Here is a 21299-nt window from a genome sequence, read left to right on the forward strand (position 1 = left end):
TCATGGCATATATTAAAATTTTATTCCTTCCGTGGGTGAATAATGTTCCACTGTATGAATACACATTTTGTTTAGGCATTCATGTGCATAAACAAAAATGACTGAAAAAATCTATAATGTAAGAACAGTGGGCTACCGCTCCCCTTGGTAACCTAGCCCCATGTTAATTTATGTTTAACATCCTGGATTAAAAATTGCACGCTTTATGCTTTTCATGGGAAGCCTCTTTTGAATTAGGTAAACATCCTGCAAGGTTGAGAGTGACAGGGCAGGAAGACATCACTAAGGACACTTGTACCCTACCGGAAGCCCTTCTTGTCTGCGGGGCATCCCGGAGTGTGTGTGGTGGGGCTGGAGGGTAACCGAGACAGGGCTGCACTGAGACTGATTTGCTTTGCAAATGCACAGCAACTTACGCAGTGTAACCAAATTACATAAAATTAAAATAATTAAAAGAATTGGGACAGTATTCCATGATAACACCCACGCATCTCCAATGAAATGCCCAGGGAAGACTGTGCCATTATAAATCAGATTTCTGCCTGGTTGCCGTCTCCGCCAGAGTGTTTAAATTTTATTAGGTGGTTCTGGAGCCTCGGGATTCAGGTGGATTGGATTAGTGGGTCCTCCTGCGGGCACAGAGGAGGAAGCCAGCCCTTCAGCGTGTGGCTGTGCTCTGTGCTGTTTGCAGCAAGGGCAGGACCACCTCGCCGCCTCCTGAAGCCCTTATGGGGACTGTTCACACCTGGGGTTGCTGTGCGGTCCGCAGAGTTACTCTAAGATCCATTCAGGATGAGAGTGCAGAAGTCAAGAGGAAGGGCTCATTGTGATTTTAGGCTGTTGGTCAAATATTTTAGAAGTTCTAAAATGGTGCATGAAAAATGGTCATCTACACTGAGAAAGCGGAATAGGTCTTCTATACAATGACTTCCTTGATGTCTGTTTAACTTCTAAAACTATCACTTTATATATTTTTTTCCCTTTGCACTTTTTAGAAGGAATCTCAGGAAGCCCGTGGAAACGTGGCTCCTATAGGGAGAGTGGTGTATTCCCCTTCTCTGCCACCTCGAGAAGACCTCTGATAGGTCACTGCTACACGCCCTGGTCAGTGGGACTCATCTGAAGGAGAATCCTGATTTGGTCCAGGTTCAGAGAAGCTTTGAACATGGTAGTCGATTTTCTGCCCTCCCCTGTAGGGTCCAAGTCTACTTTTAATACATTGGTTCCCTCGGTCACTCCTTTCCCAAGCACTTAGGGAAGGTTTACCGGGTCCCGAGGCCTGCGCTCGGCACTGTGAGCACTGACGTGCTCTCTGATTTCGTCACTAAAATGATCTGCCAAGTGACTACGGTGCCAGGGCCTCATTTGTGTTTACTTACGTCCTTTTTTCCTCTGGGAATATCTAGCCCCTTTTTGAAGAAAACCCCTCCATTCTTGCCTAAGGTTTGTACCGTTTGTAGACACATTCCACTTACAGAATTTATGTTGAGACGGGTTTCATTCCTCTCTGATCATCCTGTTGGGCGATTAATTACTTCTGTAACGTTTCCGCTTACTCCGCCATCGTTAAAACCCCAGAAGCTCATCGCCTGTGGAATCTCAGTGGTTGTTGTTTTGTTTTTGTTTTTCTCTTCACTGTCCCAGGGAAAGGGACAAGCCACACCACACTAAGTCAGGAGCCACTGACATTCGGTGCCCCCAGGGCCAGCAGTTCCCCCACTGAGGGACGTGGATTCACGGGGGGCTTACATGCGTAATTATGAGGTGGTGTCCCCGATCTCTTACCTGCAGCCTCTCATCAATTGTCCTCTTTTCGGTGATATAAGACAAACCTGGGGAAGTGACAGAGAAGAGACGTACAAAATGCCCGGCACCCAGCCATGCTGTGAACAAGGTAATTATGACAAGGCACAGACTTGGTTTTCTGCTTAGTGAGAGGACAAGTAGGCAAAGGAACCCAGAGGAGACCGTGGTGCTGGGGAAGGGACACCAGACGAGCATGGCATGGGGAAATGAGCGTTGCTTTGAATAGATTCCAGAGTGACCCAACTCTGTGTGGAGTTCAAGGGTACTAGCAAGAGGTGGCAGAGAGGCTCTGACCAGTAACCTGGGGGGTGGAATAAGAATCTGAGTGTGAATCAGGAGTTTCCATGGGAGACCATCAGTGAGAGCCTGTGATGGGCTAAGAACTCGGGGCCCAAGTTTAGCATCAAAGAGGAGATGCCTGATGATGGAAGAGAGGGCTGGTTTAAATGTGGGGCATGTTATTCAAGAGCAGAAATATCCAGGAAGAAAGACAGTCGTATAGAAAAAGGAGAGGAAGTGGTAGACATGTGGGGAGAGGGGTGTGGGTGCTTTAAGAGAGAGAGGAAGAAGGAGGGGACATACGAGGGCAGAAAAGGGTCAAGAACACAATACAAACAATATTACAAAAAGATCACTTGACCGAACATCTGGCAGTTGTGGGCTGCGTGTTCACAGCTGCGTTTAGAGGCTAGTGTCCCTGATGTGCCCATTATGCAGAAAAGAAAACTGACCTCTGGCGAGACCATGTGTGGCCTGGGGTCAAAGGAGCAGGATGAACCCAGACATTCTGCACCCAGAGCCTGTGTTCCTTTGTCTTATTTATTTATTTATTTATTTATTATTATTTTTTAAGACTTTATTTATTTATTTTTAGAGAGGGAAGGGAGGGAGAAAGAGAGAGAGAGAGAAACATCAATGTGCGGTCGCTGGGGGTCATGGCCTGCAACCCAGGCATGTACCCTGACTGGGAATCGAACCTGCGACACTTTGGTGCCAGCCAGGGCACCTTTTTCTTTTTTAAATGGAGGTAAAATTTACGTAACATAAAATTAGCCGTTTAAAAATGGACATTGTTGTGCAACCATAACCTTCATCTAGTTCCAAAACAGTCTGAGCCCCTCCAAAGGAAATTCCACATCCTTGAAACCATCACTTCCCATCCCCTCTTCCCAGAAGACTCTGATACAACTAAAAAGTGTATCTTTTAGTTTCTGTGGGTTGAGTGGGGATGGAACAGGAGTGGGGCCTGGCACACAGGCTGGGGGAGGTGCAGGGGAAGAGAACAGGGAAGGAAAACAGATGTTAAAGACTGAGCTAGAGAGCATTCTAGAAAGCAGAGAGACAGAAATGTGGGACAGCAGAAGCCAGGGGCCTGAGGCCTATGGCGTCCAGGACGCAGAGATACCTGCCAAGGTGAGAAGCAGCAATGCCCGGAGACTGGATCCCGGTAGGAAACCGAGAAGGGGAGAGGAGGAGAAGGTCTAACAAGGTGGAGAGAGGCAGAGCGTTTGGGGTGGGGTTCTTGGAGCGGGAGTGTTTCTTCACCAGGAGGAGTTGACTTCAGTTTCAGCCTCGGGGCTCCGTGTGGCCACACATTTACGTTTCTCCTGGCCACTGGCTCTGGTCTTTTCTTTCCTTTAATGTCTCTCTAGTGCCCAGTAAATCCAAAGCTCTTGGAATAAAAAAGGAGAAAAGGTTAGAAGAGTTGCCCAGCCTGCTGCTGAATGGTGGACAAGGTAACTGTGATTGAATCCTACATGTTAAATAACCAGCTACCTGGTTAGGTCACGCAGAGGGAGGAGGGGCCAGGCGCACGTACACACAGGTCCAGTGACTGGCTACTGTCTAAGGTGTGACGGAGGCAAAGCAGGCTGAGGCAAGTGAGAGGCTTAGGGTACAATTTTTTTTTTTTAAATTAAGGAGATGGTTTTATTCAGGCTATTGCAATAAAGAGAACATTCATTAATGAGGAACATCTCAAAGAAAAGGAAGAGAGGCAGGTAAGGAAGGGAGTCATCTTGGAGTCTTATGGGCGTCATGAGGAAGGATGGAGAGGAGGCTTCTTGCAGAACCTCTGAGGAGAGCGTGTTCCTTTGTGGTTAGCTGGTCTGTCATTTCTGAAGCACAGAAGGGTGGGGGGACTTCTTAACCTCACTCTGAGGTTGCCCAGGGCTCCCATCAAGTTCAGCCTCATCAGTTCTCCCTGTTCTTTAAGACGGATATTGCTTGTCACTGAACAACTCAGAGGTGAGCAGAAACTGCCCAGCAGGGTGATGCAGGGCCCAAGAAACGGTCTCTCCGGGGTTTTTGCTGGTGTTGTTCCTGTAAAACTGTTGATCCACCTGTTGAGAGGTGGTGGCAAAGGTCAGTTATTTGGGGGCCCTGGAGAGGGTCCTTAAAGGAAGGATGCCTAACATAGGGAAGTAAGAGTACAAGAGTTGTATTAAAGTAAACAGCCAGGAGTGGAACCTTGGAATTAACCAGTCCAGAGGTCAGCAGTGGAAAACTGCGTTGCCCCACTTCATGGGTTCCTTGTTTTATGTTTGTTTGTTGTGGTATCGGGTCTTCAAACCTCAGTGTCATTTATACTTGTAGAACATCCTTGAGTTCCTTGAAGCAAAGACATCTCTGTTCTTGGTGATGCCGTGCATAGTCTTGGCTACCTCTGATCCAAGGGCGTGCGTGACCCATCTTGTTGGACTTCCTTAGTAAGGTCCAGCAGCAGCTTCCCCAGGGAGAATTCCAACCCTGTGCCTGGTCTGCTGCAGTGCTCATTCCTTCAAGGTCAATGCCGAGTCACCAGGCTTCAGTTCACAGGACTTCTTCGGATTCTGAGGGAAAGGCCACCTGCAAAGCAACCCTGAGCCTGATAGGGATCTGAACACTCATGTTGGAGTTCTTGGTGATGCTGAGTCAGGGGAGTGGAAGATGAATTTGAAGCAATACACTGGAGGGTTACAGTTGGATTAAAGAGAACTGTAAGGCTGGGAAATTTGTAAACCAGGTACCAGGCCAGTTCTCCCAATGGGGCTGGTACCTGTTTCCCATTGGCTCCAGACAGTCAGCCTTAGTCCGTCAAAAGTACCAGGTCATTTCTGATGAAATGAGCGTCATCCCCAAATATGGTATTTCAGGCAAAGCCTGGGGTTTGTAACCAATGTTTCCAATGACATCCTCCACTGCCTTCATGTTGGAACTCAGTCTTCCTAAGGTACAAGGTTTAAAGAGACCTTCACCTGCATAAACCTAACAGTAAGTGCTTCCTTAAACATGGCAACTTAGGTCTTTTGGCTGCCTCACCCTAGCCCTGACCGGGAGGCAAGAGAGAAAAGAAAGCTGAACTCCTCGGTGGAGGAAGGTACTCTGGGTAGAAAATGTGCGGAGAACGAGTGTAGACAAGGAAGTTAGAGTGGGCCACTGAGTCACGAGTAATTGGAGTGGGTCTGCTTTTACCTAGAGGGACATGAGACCCAAACTTTTCTAGGCTGGTGGAGGGTTGGCAGTGAGATAATTTTGTATCTTATTCACCAGAAGTTGTCATAGGAACGTGCAAGTAATAGGTGTGACTGTCAGGCTGGCAAGTAAGAGAGACGACGGTGGGAGAACTTTAGAGGGCGGAGGCAGCCTGAAGGGGCTCTGGTGTCATGGCCAAGAGCAAAAGAAGAGACTTATAGCGATGGAGGGACAAGGACAGTACATAGGAGGACAACGATGCGAAGAGTAGAGGCAGAAGGTCCAGATAAACCTTAGAGAAGCAGAGACAGAGGGGTGGAAGGGAGAGGGACAGCAGAGCGGAGATCAATGGACAGTTCTAGCAAGGGACAGTGACAAAAATTATAGGCAGAGAAAAACATGGGGGGAAAGGAAATGCCGAGAAAAGAGAAAGTAGGGAAGAGGCACAAAGAAACCGTGAAGATGGAGTGAGGGCAAATGTGAAAACAGTAGAGGTAGGAGGGACAGGGAGAGAGGAGACATTGACATATTTAGAATCTGAGGGAGGGTCCCTGGACAGAAGCTTCTGGTACAGGGCATTGTCCACTGTAACAGTGAGTTTTCAGGGTAAAGTGTCCCCATTTTTCAAAGTGACATTTGTAACCTGTTCCGACTAAATAAGCCTCTCTCCAGACTGCCTCACCCACCTGTGGCTCCTGTCAACATTTACGGCCAACGGACCCCAAATACACACGGCCAGACCAGGTCTGTCTTCTCGCTTATTCATCTAAGAGCCCAGAGGACATCTCCCGGGGATATCTTTCCGGAACCTCGGGTTTAGCGCTTCCCAAATGGATCTCACTCACCATCTTCTTCCCTGAAACCAGAACCATGGAACCACGTTTGTTTGCCTTCTTCTTCGCCAGCCTCCCTCTTCAGTAACGCCGTTGCCAGCACCGGTCTGCTCAAGCAGGGAACTCGGGGAGTGCTCCTCCCACGTCCTCCTCTCCCTCGTACCCCTCACACCCCGTCAGTCACCCGGCCCTGAGACTTGACCTTGGCAGTGTTTTCAACCTGACCATTTCTCCTTGCAAATGCTGTGGTGCTAATCAGTTCTCTGACAACTTTCCCTTGAACTTCAGCCAATGGAGGTTATGGAAGTGTGGGTGTATTTATGCCACTCTCCTGTCTAAACCCCTGCGATGTCGATCCTCTTAAGTCGATCCTGTTCCTGTGGTTTCTAATGCCTCCTATTCCTCTAGCCTCTGTTCTTGCATTCCGAGTCTTGGTCATGCCGCCTGCTTTCACTTGTTTGAATTGCCTTCGCCCCGTGCTCTCACCTCCATCTGGGACTGTTTTCCTTCTCCTCACCCTCTCCCTAATCTGGCTTCCTCCTGGTTACACGGCACTCCCCCCAGAAAGCCATGTTCTGTTTCTTGAACGGGACCGGGCCCTCTGTCCGTATGTCCCCACAGCACGTTGTTGGACTGGCTGGGGAATGGTGCTCATACTGTGTTATTGTGGTTTGGTCAATATGGTTTGGTTAACGTGGTTTGGCTAACGTGGTTTGGTTGTGCTGTCCCTGGTAGACTGTGATTTCGAGGCAGGGACCGATCTGTCCTGTTCTCACTGTGTCTTCTGGCCTGAACGTGGTGTCTGGTACCTAGTAAGAGCTCAGTGAATACTTATCAGGAAATGCCCTGACTGGTGGGGCTCAGTGGGCTGAGGTTGTCCTGCAAGGGGAAAGGTTGCTGGTTCAATTCTGGGTCAGGGTGCAGGCTTGGGTTGCAGGTGTGGTCCCAGGTCCGGGCGCATATGAGAGGCAACTGATTCATGTTTTTACCCCTTTCTTTCTCCCTCCCATCTCCTCTCTCTAAAAAATAAATAGATAAAATCTTTAAAAAAAGGATATTTGTTAGGAAACAGAAGTGCTCATAATTCTGTGCTCTGAAGGCGGAACACATGTTTTGGCAAACATTACATGACTGATGTATTTATTTGGGAAATTTTATAAAATGGTTCTAAAAATCTCACGTATGTATACATGTAATAAGCCACTTTTGTGGAAAGGAACATAAATTGGGAATAGACACAAAATCCAGCTAAGATTGTTATCAGTTAGTGAGTGAGGCTAGCCAGTAAAGGCAAAGAGCAAAACCGGAAGGTAGAAGTCAAGGTAAAAAGAGAAGCACCGGAGAAAGGGAATGAGCCCCCCAAGTGACGCGGGGACAGAGGGAGGGGAGGGAGCCACGGGGCTGTTTGAGGGCACAGAGGAGGTTCTCCACGAATCCTTACATGTTCTAGGGGCAGAATGCTCCACATACGAAAATCTAGTGCAGCCTTGTGCTGTGGGTCTGGTGTCTCGTCACCCCAAAATGAATGAGGGAGGCCAGTGAGCAAGGCCAGCACGTGACCGAGCACTTGACATAATCGGTAAGGCTGGCTGAGGGAGCCTGTCATGCGGTGACACTCAGTGTGTCACAGCAGAGGTGCCTGGAGGTGGCCGAGGGAGCACAGGGTGGGCTCAGGAGAGGGAGGCCCTGGTGCTCCCGTGCAGGAAGCTTCTAGCTCACAGAGGGAAGTGGGGGGGAGAGGACAAATACTGTGAGACCTGGGAGGGGAGGAACACTTAAGAGAGGCCGACAGCAACAGGGCACAAGGAGACAGAAGACACGTCATGAAGTGGTGGAGGGAGGAAATGCACAGATCAGGAGAGCAGAGAGGGAGGAGCCTCAAGAAGGAGGAGCAGAGGCAGAGGAATGGGGAGGGAGACTTCTGGGAGGGGAAGAAGAGAGGGAGCAGTGAGGAAATGGAGAGCAAAGCACGCAAAGCTGGCCACTGCGGTCATCTGTCCTCACCCCAGTGTCCTGTGGCTGGCTGAAGCTCCAGCTACCTGCAGGCTGCAGGGAGACTGGACCGTCTGGAGCAGGACTTTCCTGCTTAGAAGTTCTGCGAGCCGCTGGGCCTCTCCTGACATCCCTTGATTGGAGGTTTTCCTGCCGGCTTTTGGGTTTTGTTCCTTTGTGCAGGGAGCAGCAACGAGTCTAGGGTGGAGGAAGCACCTCAGGAAGGCCAGAGCTCAGCATCAGGATATGAGCCAGGTGAAGAGGGTGAGGACAGCCAGCCTGGCACGTGTCTGGATGAAACAGGAAGAATAAAATGTTCCCCAAAATTGCTCCATGGAGTCAAGCCCTACCAGAACTACGGCAGTCACAAAATCATGGTCCAGGGAACTACCTTGATATCTTTTAAGTTTGTTTTTCAGATCCAAACCACAAATCACAGAGATAAATTCATTCACTACCTAGTCGGGAAAGTCCCTTCCAGCATCCCATAAGTCTTGCCCAATCCCAGAATGCTTTGCTTCACTGCCGTATACCTGGTATTGGAACAATTATCATTGTTCCAAAAAAGGAAAAAAACTGCTAAACTACACCCTGACTGGCGAACCAGTGACTTCGTGTTCCCAAGCAATAGAAAACCCCTATTTGCATTTGGGATGCAGAAGCTGAGGCCCTATCTCAGTGCTCTTGCCCCCTGCCCGAGCCTCAATAAATCTGCCTTTACTTTTATCAGTGCCCTTGGTCTAAACTCTTTTACATCAGGAGACAAGAACCCAAACTCAACAGTAACATAGATTTAGAGTTCCTGTCTCTTGACACATTTTTCTTTGAGTGCACCCCCCAGCCGAGGGTCCACATAACGCTGGGAACCCACTCTTGGGAAATGTGGGCGGCAAGGCCCTGTACACGGCAAGGCCCTGTACATGGAGCATGCGTGTTTATGTACTGACACCAGAGTAGCAACAAGATAGCATGCTCATAGTGGTATAATGCAAATATGTATTAGCTTTTGCCTCTAGTCCCTGGCACAGAGCTCCCCAAACCCTTAGAACGTCCCGAGGGATAATAGTGACTTTCAAAAACCAACCACGTGATTAGAGGATCTGACTTTTCAGCTCCACCCCTTGCCATCTGGGGAGAAAACAGAGGTAAAAGATTAAGTTTGATCTGATGTGAACCCCGGCTCATGGGGTTCACGTCATTATGGAAGAAAATGAGACATTCACATGGATTATCGAATCTGGTGGAGGAAAAGGGACAGCATGGCTTTTCTCTCAAGGGGAGCAAAAGCCTCAGCCCTCTCTCCAATGAACTTTTATTGTCTTACTGGGCACATTACAAGAAAATCCTCATTAACTATGCACAGACTCGCTTTAGGTGGTTACCTTTTACAGAAAACAAAGGAGAGGATGCCGGTAATCCCATCACAGAAGAGGGATATTTGCAAATGAAAAGGCAAAAGTGGTTGGACTGGTTACACTCATCCTTAGAAGGTTTAGCATGGTTTTTAGGAAGTTGCTTTGCAGTGAATGTCCTCAATTCAGGGTGAGGGAGTTTTAGCAAAAAGCAAGACTCAGAGAGGCCTAGGTACATTGCAGGCCTGATTCCCCACAGGAGAACCTATCTGTGGGCGTGGGTCCTGTGCATCTCCCAGTGGGAGCTGGACCCACGCCACGCAGAGCGGCCTCCCACATGATCACTGCATTTAACGCGGATAAGCATTTAACCAACTGTGCTTCTGTATTGCAGCCTTGGTGAAAGTCCCTAAATAACTGGGCTCAAGAGCCTTGGAGTTGGCGAATATACTGATGTGCTGGAGAGGGCACGGAAGGAAGGTCTGGGCTGTGGCCCCTCCATACCTTGTCCTCTGCACCCCTTTTCTTCGGCTGCTCCTGAGTTGTACTATTTATAATAAAACAGTAATCGTAAATTGAGCACGTCCCTAAATTCCGTGAGTCTTTCTAGTAAATTGTTGAACCTAAGGGAAGGTGCTCTGGGAACCTCACATTTGTAGTGTGCTGGCGAAGCAGGAGACAGCATAGGCAGAGCTCTGAGACTGCAATACTGTCACTGGCCAGCATCTAGCACCCTGGTTGCCAGGAAACGCCTTTTACCAATTAGGTAGAATAAATAGTAAACCAAGGCAGGGAGGAGGAAGGAGACAAGTCTCACCCACTGACTCAGGAGTCCTAAGCCTGTTCTGGTAATATTGCCAGGTGTTTCAATATCACAAGAAACACTATATTAGCAAGAAAGAAGAAAAGTCCTTGAAATTCTATGTAACATTTACACTATCTGGGAAATAAAGCCTTGAAATTGTGCTTTCATCCCAAGCCCTGAATGTGGGAAAGGGTCCCCGGTGCCTAAGAAAGAGCCCATAAATAACTTTGGAAAGTGCCCCAATTTTAATGAACTGCCTCCTGTCACGTATTTATTTTACAACAAGATGACCAAATGGAGTCTGGAGCAAGATAAGAATTTGGGTGGACAGACCCCCATTCATCCCTAAATTTGGGTAGCACATTCCCCCAGGAAAGCTGGCGCCACATTTACCCATTAACCAATATGTAACTTTTTTCACTCCTATCCCACCAACTATGTAAGTCCTGAGAACAAAGGACTCTCTCTCTCTCAGGGGATCAGGATTCTCTCTCTCTCTCTCTCTCTCTCTCTCTCTCTCTCTCTCTCTCTCTCTCTCGGGGGCTCAGGGGGCTCTTGGCTCTCGGGCCACAGGGCCTCTGGCCACCTGCCTTAGGCTGCCCAGGGGCTTGCCACCCTGGTCTTCAGCCGCTCTTGCTTTTCTCACCCTGCTTTGCCCTGAAACTTTCCCTTTCACCCCCTACTCTACCTGGTCCTGGTCTCTTCCATAAAAGTGAGCCACTAATAAACTGATTACATACTACTAGGTTTGCTGATACATAATTCTTTACATGCGTCAGCAAGAAGAACCAGGTCTCTCCTGTCAACAGTGGGGACAAATGCAGGTAGCTTGGGGACCCCATCTTTGGCTGGGGTCTGAAGTGGGGGGCTGAACCCTTGACCTGTAGGGTCTGTGGTAATTCCAGGCAGTTAGGGTCAGAAGTGCATTGTGGCTATTCAGTGTTTGAACCTTTGTAAATTGTGAATTGTTAATCAGCTATATTGTTAAATTCTCCCAGTGGCAGCTTAAGGTCAATTAGGTTGTTAGGACAATAGACAATAAGGCAAAAGGATGACTATACATCCTGATTTGTAATTTACTCTTAATTAGGGCCTGCCTTGGTGAGGTTACATGTTAATTTACAGATTTTTGTCTAGTAGAGATGCAAATGATTTGTTTGGTAGAAAGATATCTCCCAAGATTATGATTTTTTTGGCTTGTAGGACATTAACTGGTTTTGGCTCTAATGTAGGAAACTTATTTCGGCCAGCTTGACATTCCTGGCTAACTTTGCAAACCTCCTGCTTTTTTCAGTTCTGTGTTAGTGGGTCACACACATTGCAATAAATAAGGAAAAAAGGAAAAGAGAAAAAAAGGAAGAAAGGGATGTTTTATGTGGGGAGGAGGAAGGAAGAGAAAATGTTACTTAAGAACATAACATAGTCAAATAAATGGAAGCACGTGATATGATCCTTTATAGAAAGACTCCATATTTCCGATTGTACATTTCACTCCCAATTATCCAATAAGAGCACTGGACAAGGCAATTTTAGATTTTATTTAGAAAAATAAATGAGCAGGAATGGCAACAAAAAAGTGTGAGATGAGAAGTGTGACATGATGTTTGCACAGCAGCAGATGGCCTGGGACCCCGGGCGCCTGGCCGCACCCTGCTGGAGGCTCTGGAGATGGAAGCAAAAAAAACGGTCGGCCTTACAGAATGATGGGCTCGGGCTGAGAGCTGTTCTGGCTGGTTTTCTGAACTGCAAAAATGTTTGTGAAATCGTCCTCGAATTTGGCCTCTAGTTGAAGTCCCAGCCTGATGAACTTACGTTCCTGAAAAAGAAAAGACAAAAGCAGTAAGAACCATGGCCAATGAGCTTAGACTCCCAAGGTTTCAGATAACCCCGGATCTTCAGTTTATGCTACCCCCAAAGGTTAAGTGAGACTTTATCCAGTGAAGAACAGCTTCATCGTTTCTCTATCTAGAAGACAGAGAAGCAAAAATAGTGCTCCACTGCAGCCCCATTCTTTGTCAGAAATTGGCTGATCGACTTAATTTGACAAAATCCAAGTTATCTGAGTTCTGAGCACAGCACGCATTACTTGTGGCGATATGATAGTACGGACCCATCTACGGCAAATTCACCGTGCCTTCCCTCCCCCTTTGTTCTCACCCCTTGCTATTTAATCCTTGTTAACTTTTTGATACGGCATTAGGGGATTTGCATGTAAAGAAATCCAAGAATCTGAAATTTGAGAAAGTTGGTGTGGTGTCTTCCTTTAGCGAAGGAAGCATTTAGAAAATGCTGGTTGCCTTTGAAAAGCGCTCCGCTGGGGAAGGGCCCGGGCCTGTGGTCTGCCGCTGTCTGTGGGAGGAGATGGGCTGTCTGGCAATGAGCGGACTCTGAGGTCCTAAGGCAATGACTTTGCCATCACACCTCTGGTTTGTTATTATTTTCGCCTCTGTAGACCACAGGGCTGTTAGGATCCTTCCAGAATTTTTACTTGTGTAGGCTGGCTGCACGATGCAAGCGTACATTGTGATCCAGGACGATCGATGAAAAGCAAAGTGTCTTTATTGAAAGAAAAAGGGGTGCAGGGACAGCCACTTACCCTGTAAAACGTCCTGTGGTTCTGAAAGATGAGGCGCATGTCCCGCACAAACTCCTTCACTCGGCCGTATAAATTCCAAGTCAGCTTTCTCCTGATCTTGTCTAACCACATGTACTTCTGCAGGCCCCGAGGTGCCTGTTTACTCTGTGGGTGGAAATGCCACAGGGCAGGCTGTGAGCGTGGGTCTGAGTCTACTCTCTACAGACTCTGCGCTGCTGTGGACTAGGTGTTCCTGTTCCACTCCCCTAACTCATGTGTTGAAATCCCATCCCCCAATGTGATGGTGTTAGGAGGTGGGACCTTCGGGAGGTAATTAGGTCATGAGGGTAGCGTACTCATGAGTGGGATCAGTGCCCTTTGTAAGGGGACCCCAGAGAGCTCTCTCCCTGTTTCCACCGTCTGAGGACACAACACAGCATTGGCATTCTGCAACATGGAAGAGGGCCCTTGCCAGAATCTGGCCGTGCTGGTGCCCAGGTCTTGGACTTCCAGCTTCCAGAACCACGAGAAACAAATTTCTGTTGTTGAAGCCACCTGCTCTGTGGCACTTTGTTAGAGCAGCCTAAGCCTCCGAGGGCTGACTGAGCTGCCTGAGACATCCATCAACAAGGCAATGCCAATGGCGACTCATTCACGTCACGAATTTGACCAATGCCAGTTTTGGGCTGTGTTGCTGCTACTTACATAGTATGGTTTTGAGGCAAAAAAGGAACTTTCTGGACAGGAATAGATCTTCAGGAGGAGGAATTCACATTTCTGCAAAAGGTAGAGGAGATCTTAAGTGAAAAGCAGCTTGGAGAGAATGAACTCTTACGCATGTTCAGACAGCGTGCCCCTGTGGAAACACAGAATGGGTATTTCCTTTGGATGCGGATTTTTTGTGTTAGATCGAGTAATCAAGTCGCTGTGAGGGACTGCAGCTTGCCTCCGGGCACCGCTCCTCCAGCCCCTGCGAGACCGTACTTCTCCTCCCAGCTGAACAGAAGCGGGGAGGGAGGCTGCGGCTTCTCATTGCAACTCACCAACTTCTCTTCGCTCAGCATCTGCCTCTCCAGGACCTCTGACTCCTGATGACATGGTTGATTTTCTGGGCCATTTTCCCCCATCTGGCAGAAGATGCAACTCCATGGGTTCCTGAGAGGCAGGACATAAAATGAGCAGAGAGGCAGGTTCTCTGTGAAGCAGCCCCTGTTCCTCCAGCCATTAAAGTCCTCCGTTCAAGAGGGACTATTGGTTGCCACCTCACAGCCAACTTCGGCCTTGGAGGCTCCTCCACGCTCGAGTCCCATCTGGGCTCAATTGCCAAAGACACCCCTCCCATAAGTAGTCTACTGAGTTAGGTGCCATGGTGGGCAATGGACTCTCGCTCATCTCAAAACTGAGGTTCCTCATCTGAGCCACTGTGAGTGTGGTCATGAGCCCTGCCTGCCTCAGGGCAGTGTGGGAAATCAGTACCGAGTCTCGGGCCTCGACCAAGCAGCAGGTCATAGGAAAAGTCAGGGAAACAGCTCTTGCCTCTCAACTTGGCTGCATAAGCACAGACCACAGGCCGCAGGCATCCTCCTCTCGGGCAGAGCCATGTCTACACCCAGGACCTGTGCTGCAGAGCCGTCCTGGGAAGGAAACCTGCCCAGAGAGTGTCGGGTATTCTATTTGCCACTGGAGTCCTCTCAACGGTACCAGGCTCTCTGTGCTGGGAGGCTCTCAGTAACCAGGTGGATACAATGGTTCATTTTAGAGATGTCATTTAGCCTCTCTCCTGGCCATCCCAGTCCTTTCTCAAGAGGCCCATTACAAATTAAGATATACAAGCTGTCGGCTATAAAAACAGTCGTGGGGGTGTAAAGTACAATACAGGGAATATCGCCAATAACATTGTAATGGTTAGGTATGGTGTCAGGTGGGTACTAGACTTATTGGGGGCATCAGTAGGTAAGTTATATAAATGTTTAATTACTACGTTGTACCCCTGAAACTAATATAATGTTGCATGTCAACTATACATGAAGAAATAGAAGCCTATTACAAAGTTCCCGTGGGGTGGGGATGGGGACTATTTGTGTGTTCACCCAAAAGCGGATCTGTCTTCCGGCTCTGCGAAGCGCCTGACCGCGGGGGTTTATGCCGGATCACTGGGGTGGCACCACTCCCTGGGAGCTACCGTCGAGCAGGTGGGTTATGTTAGATTCCTGCCATGACGGAGGACGATGCTCTGTCCTCATGGGGACACACGCATTCCTGGTAGACATCCTCTGCCCACGCCACCACTTACAGATGCTGTATCAGTCTCCCCGCGAGCCCACGGGCCATCACCTCTGACCGAGGAGACGTTTTACAGCTAAGGAGATGGAGCAGTGGACTCTCAGAATTCAGGAATTTCATCCTGGACCCCGTCAGCCAGGGTCAGCTGGGCATGGCCTTCTGAGGACTCATCACAGCCCTCACCTTGCCAGGCGTGTGATGTTCCCAGGGCAGGGGACACATGCTTTCAACCAGCAGCTAACATCGGGTGTCAGAACCCCATCCAAGTGCGTGGGCTGGGGAACAGAGCCGGGCAGGTGGCAGTGACCCCTCTTTCTGTGATAGTTATTAGCTACTTGAGGAGTTTTCGCTTCCCATGAACCTACTGCTGCCAGCACGGTGAAATAGCTCAGATACTTAAGGACCCCGCTCCCTCTGCATTAGGACACGTACAACCTGAGACAAACCTGGCGGGCTGAGCGTGCACGCTTGGGAAGAGCTGTACCACAAGAAGGAAGGGCGAGAGGGAATCGGGTCTCACCAACCTGTCAGGATCAATACGACGGATGTGGCATTTGCCATGAAAGGACCTCGGACAAGTATCACAGCAGAAGAGCTTTCCTCTTCTACGGCACACCTCACATTCGTTGGAGTTTTCCGGCTACAAGGGGAGAGAATGTAGACCCCACCGGGCTCGGTGAGACTCAGGAAGGTCAAGAGGTTTTGATACTAGAACACACAGACTTTGCTTGTACCAAGGTGACACCGGTAAATGTCTCTCCACGAAATATTCAGGGTCGACACCGAGCAGAGATTTGAGAAGAAGGCATTCTGGTCTGCAGTCAAGTTCAGGAGGAAGTGGTTGTGTTAGATCAGGGCAGTTTTCCTTAGGAAGACAGAGATTCATTCAGCCAGCAACAAAAAAGGATGAGTTAAAGATAACCTGAGAAATGGATGCTGCTGCTGGACAAACCTGGCTCAGGAATATAGTGTCTATCTAGTTATCTAGACTGCATCATCTAAAGCGACTCATCACAGAGTGATGTACTGAGAATTTAATGTGATGGAATAAACTTCTGAGATACCAGTGCACCCCGCTTTTTTAAAAAAATTATTTATTTATTTTTAGAGAGAGAAGGGAAGGAGAAAGAGAGAGAGAAACATCAATGTGCGGTTGCTGGGGGCTGTGGCCTGCAACCCAGGCATGTGCCCTGACTGGGTATCGAACCTGCGATGCTTTGGTTTGCAGCCTGCGCTCAATCCACTGAGCTATGCCAGCCAGGGCACTCTGCTTTTTTTTGAAAGACCATGGGCACAGATGACCAGGCAAGGGTCAGGGAAGACAGAGCTTTTCAGCTCTGGGAGCCTGGGGAAGGGGCGCTGTGACTCAGGTTGGCCTGCAAGGTGTGGAGGCTCCGGTTCTGAATGGCCAGGGAGAGTGGCAGCCATTGGGTCCATGGATGACCTGGTGCTGTGTCCTGTGTAAGGAGGATGGAGGAGCCCACGGAGTCGGCCGATGCTGGGTCCTCACCAATCTTAATATGTGGGGCTTTCAGCCAGATTTGATTTCCTTTAGTGAAGTAAAAAATTTGACAGTGTTTGCATCTAAGTATTGTGGAATGAAAAAGTGCATGTTAAAATGGTAGAATTTAGAGACCCAAATAAGAATCGATCAAGGAAAGAGCCCTTTGGAGGCTGAGGGAAATCAGTTGCTTTTTAAAAAATGTGTGTGTGACAATCTCTGTGGCCATAACATGTGAATCTCTGCATACTAAAGTTTCTATACCTGGCCCCAGCTGGGTGGCTTAGTTGGTTGGAGTGTCATCCTGTCAACTGAAAGGTCGCGGGTTTGATCCCTGGCCAGGGCCCATATCTAGGTTGTGGGTTCAGTTCCCAGCTGGGGTGCACACTGGAGGCAGTGGTCAATGTTTCTTTCTTATATCCCCCTCTTCTTCTCTTTCTTCCCTGCTCTCTAAAATCAATAAGCTTATCCTCAGGTAAGGATAAAAGTAATAACAAAATGAAATTTCTGTGTCTGAGGGTCTTGTGTCTATGATGGAGATGGAGACATGTCCAGAAGGATTTGGCTCCTCTTCTGGGACCACCTGAGCAGAAAGAGAGTAGTTAGAGGAGAACGGTGTGGTGGGGAAATGTTTCACCCAGTGAAACGCTACCGCACCTAGACGAAAATCTCCTGTCTACACCAGGCATTAGAAGGAGGAGTTCTGTGACAATCCAGGTACAAAATAATGCACAGACTTGGGGACCGGCCCACCCAGAGATGGGTGGCTGAGATGCGGATGGGTGGTGAGGAAGTGGGAGGTGAGAGGGAAGGTCATTCCCCTTCTTCCTTCTAGAAACACTGTGCTTTGTTCTGTGCTACTCCACTCTCTTGGAGTTCTCCCCCTTACACTCTAGCTTGTTCTTCGAAGCTTCCTCACTTAGAATGTGGGCATTCCTTGGGGCTCTGTCTTACACCCCCCCGCCCGTCACTACTCCCATGACCATGCCCACCATATTTAGACTTAGACTTTAAAACTCCTGTCTCCTGTCTCCTCCTGAGCCCCTCAACATCCACACCCGGCTTTCCACCAGCTCCAGGTAGACCTTCTTCATCGAGTCCAAAATCCACCCTGTCCCCAAGCACATTCCTCGTCTCTCTGTCTGGAATCTGTTCCCCCTTCAGCTCCACCTCTCACCAAGCACCCACCCCATCATTCGCCCAGGAGCCTGGCAGTAAACATAGATTCTGCCCTTTCCCACACCCAGACTTAGACTTAAAGCTCTGTCTCTCATAGCGATGGGGAGCCAGGAAGGTTTCCTCCGAACAACAGCAAGGAGGCTTTCACACTGGAGACCCCCAATCCCAGAGCCATCTATCCGACGGGGGTGATGCATCTGCCATTCACTGCTCATCACACACAGCAGCACGTTCCAGCGGAGTGTGAGCGCACTTCAGGATAATGTACTGAGGGAAAGGGCCCGGATTATTCTGGGGTTACAGGTGGGAGTCCGTACTTACATATGGGTCAATGAAGTCATTGCTGTGAGACTCTGGTATTGTCTATAGAAAGCAGAGAAAGATTGAATGATAATAGTGAATATGCGTTTTCATTAACCAAACGTTGGAACAGACTTTTTATGTAAAGGATTCATGCCCCAGCCCTCCCTTTGTTTTGCATCATCTTTTACGGTGATGGAGAACATATCTAACTGGAGAACAACGAAGTCCCCCAGCAAAGTGTGTGTCAGTGATAGTTTGGCCCAATGCACGTCACGTTCTTTGGCTCTCAGGCCCCAGCTGGCTTTCGTGAAGCCGTATGGAGAGGGACTCTGGCCCTGGTCCTCCCAGATGGAGTTGGAGCTGCAATGAGAGACTCAGACTGAGGACTCATGCCCTGCAGCCCCAGTGACACAGGGCCCAGAGTCCTGGGAGCCATGCCGATGTCCCTGTGACTCCACTGCCTTCCACCGCTCTCCTGGCACAGCCCTAAGGATAGAATGGGCACAAGGCCCCAGTTCTGCACCTCTTCTCTTGGAAGGTGAGCACCTTTCCACTGTCTCCCAAATTGCAAGAGCTGCATTGACCTTGGCTATCTGCGAAATAACTTGACTTCCTTCTAGTCTGGAATAATGACTGCCCCAGCTTTTACCTCCAGCCCAGAGCAGAGAGGCCACAGACAACCCGCCCAGTGGATCCAAGGCAGAATGACCCGAGAAGTGGCCGTGTGACTGCCTGTCCCTCTGGGTGCTCTAGAACCCCCGCCCTCCCCATGAGTTATTCTCTCAGGTTAGACAGCGATGTTGAAATAATCACCTAAGGTCAGTTCTGCCTCATGGTCTAGTTTAAAGGGTCGTCCTCACCTCTGTGTCTAATGTTTTAGTGCTTAAAGAAGTCCTGGCCTCATACACTGTAGTGTGTGAGAGCAGCAGCTGCAAAAACACCACATTATACAATCAAGTTTCATCAGAGTTAGTGAGATTAGTGAATTTAGAAACTGTAAAATATGGCCACAGAAATGGAAAAATCAACAGGATGATGGATGAGACACTGGCTGAAAGTCATATGATAATCACCTTTTTTCTCGTCCTTGGTGGGTCTGGCAGAAATCCTTTCTGAAAGAGAAAAGAAATTACAAAATGTGTCTACTTTGTACTTTTATACTTTTTCTACTGTTTAGAGCTTGGTGTCTCTGGCCACGCCCCAGATATGTCCCATCGTCAACAACACACATTCAAGGTGTCTTCACAGGAAATAACTCCCCCCCCGCCCCCAATCTGTAACACGCTGCCCTCTGTTATCCAGGCTCAGCTTTAAAAACTGCTCCCTCTCTCTTGCTCCCCTTATGAAGCCCTTCCAAGTTTTTCTTTACGGCCTCTTCTGTGCCCATCACTTCCTTTCCATTCCCCCCAGGACCTCTCTAGTTTGTGTTGTTATACCTCACACACGTCAGCTGCTCCATTGGCACACACTTGGTAAGGGACAGGTATTGGGTGTCAGGCGCCACCAGTGGCCTTGGGCACACACAGGTGTCCAGACTTTTGAGGAGAGGAGTGGGAGGAGCTGGCAAACCACAGGTGAGGACGATCAAGCATAAACCATGCCCTCACAGAGTATTTTGGGTTCCAGAGATGAGTGAGTGTGGTAGGTTGAATAACGGTCCCCGAAGATGTTAGTGTCCTAATCCTCAGGCCTGTGAATGTTAATTGACCCGTGAAGAGCAACTGCCTCTTTACAGAGGTAACTAAATGAAGGATCTTGAAATGAGAAGACTCTTCTGATTATCTGGGTGGGGTGAATGCAATCACAAGGGGCTTCCTGAGTGGGGGCGGGAGGGTCAGAGTGTCAGGGGACGGGATGATAGAGCAAGAGGCTGATTCGTGGAGGGCACCATGGGCCAAGGGATGTGGGTGGCTTCTAGTGGGTGATAAAAGCCAGGGACACATTGCACCTGGAATGCTCCCTGCTGACACCTTGACTCGAACCTTTCAAAACTGACTTCAGACTTCCGGCTTCCGGAACTGTGAGGTAATAGGCTCATATTGTTGGAAGCCCTACGTTGGTGGACAGCTGTTACGGCAGCGATGGGGAACAAACACAGCGAGTGTGAAGGACTTCAGAGCACGTGCTGCTGGAACTTGGCCTTGCAGGTTGAGTGGAGGTGTGTCAGACAGAAAGGCTGTGAAGGTCACTGAAGGTTTCCATGGCTTCAAGTGCTCCGCCCTCTAATCCATATTGCATTCTCTGATCGGATCAATATTTCTCAGGCATCATTTCAACTATGTCAGTCAGTCCCTAGCTCAAACCTCCCATGATCTCCCCTACGATTAAAGAAGGGTTCGTCCTCTATAGGGAACCAATCTGCCTGGCAATGGCGAATGTAGCCTAGGCCTATTGGAAAGCCCATAGGCGCGTGTTGGCATGCAGGCCACCAAACCCACCGATGGGCTTTCCCATGGGAAACCAGGCCTGCATGATGCCTAGGCTGCTTTGAGGCTTGCTCTTGCTAAAACTCCCTCACCCTGAGTTGAAACAGCAAATGCTTACTTCATGTCTTTAAAGTAACTTCCTGAAGTCTGTGCTAATTCTCCCAGGGACTAAAGTGTAACCAGGCCAATTACTGTTATTGTTCCCTTGCATCTGCAACATTTTTTCCTCGTTAATCTGTAGGAAATAATCAGAAACATTCTTTTCTTTATTATCTGTAAAAAGTAATTACCTAAAGCAAACCCGAGCGTAATGAATGAGAACCTTCTTTGATGTATGCTATTAGAAAGCCAATAAAAGCTTGTTGAGGCCAAGGTCGAGGTGCTCTCCCCTTGAGAGAGTGACGGGGCCATCCCTTTTTCTCCACAGGACTTCGGTAGTCCGTGCGAATTTGTTCACTGCATCCACAACACACGGACCCCGAGGGCCGGGGTCCACATCAGTCCTCCTTCCTCTGGCCTCAGGACCTCTATAGCTAACCCACCCTGTGTACTGAGCCTCATTACCCACAACATCTCGATAAGTTATGGGAAGGATTCTCATGCCATCCTTTTTATGTGAAATGTGTCGTACCCACAGCTCTCCTTGTCAGAACTATGCTTCTTTTAAGACCCAGCTCAGTGCAAACTGTTCCATCAAACTGTCCTCAACCTCAAAGTCAGAAGGAACTTCCCCTCCCCTGAGACCCTGTGTCTCCTCCTGCCAGTGCCTCCCCACCAGCAGCCCTGTGGTT

The 21299-nt window shown here is 48.8% G+C and overlaps 1 protein-coding gene across 1 annotated transcript in view; it reads right to left on the minus strand.

Moving 5' to 3' along the window:
* Positions 1-11685: 11685 nt before the first annotated feature.
* SP100 (SP100 nuclear antigen) overlaps positions 11686-21299 on the minus strand; it is a 77120-nt gene continuing 67506 nt past the window's right edge. The window contains exons 21-27 of the mRNA XM_036025004.1: positions 19156-19194; positions 18101-18142; positions 15624-15739; positions 13860-13971; positions 13522-13593; positions 12838-12981; positions 11686-12057 (exon numbers count right to left, since the gene is read on the minus strand). Coding sequence (XP_035880897.1) covers positions 11935-12057; positions 12838-12981; positions 13522-13593; positions 13860-13971; positions 15624-15739; positions 18101-18142; positions 19156-19194 — 648 coding nt within the window. The 3' untranslated portion in view covers positions 11686-11934. The remainder of the gene's footprint in view (positions 12058-12837; positions 12982-13521; positions 13594-13859; positions 13972-15623; positions 15740-18100; positions 18143-19155; positions 19195-21299) is intronic.

This window comes from Phyllostomus discolor, chromosome 4 (assembly GCF_004126475.2).
Source record: "Phyllostomus discolor isolate MPI-MPIP mPhyDis1 chromosome 4, mPhyDis1.pri.v3, whole genome shotgun sequence".
NCBI classification, from domain to species: Eukaryota; Metazoa; Chordata; class Mammalia; order Chiroptera; family Phyllostomidae; genus Phyllostomus; species Phyllostomus discolor.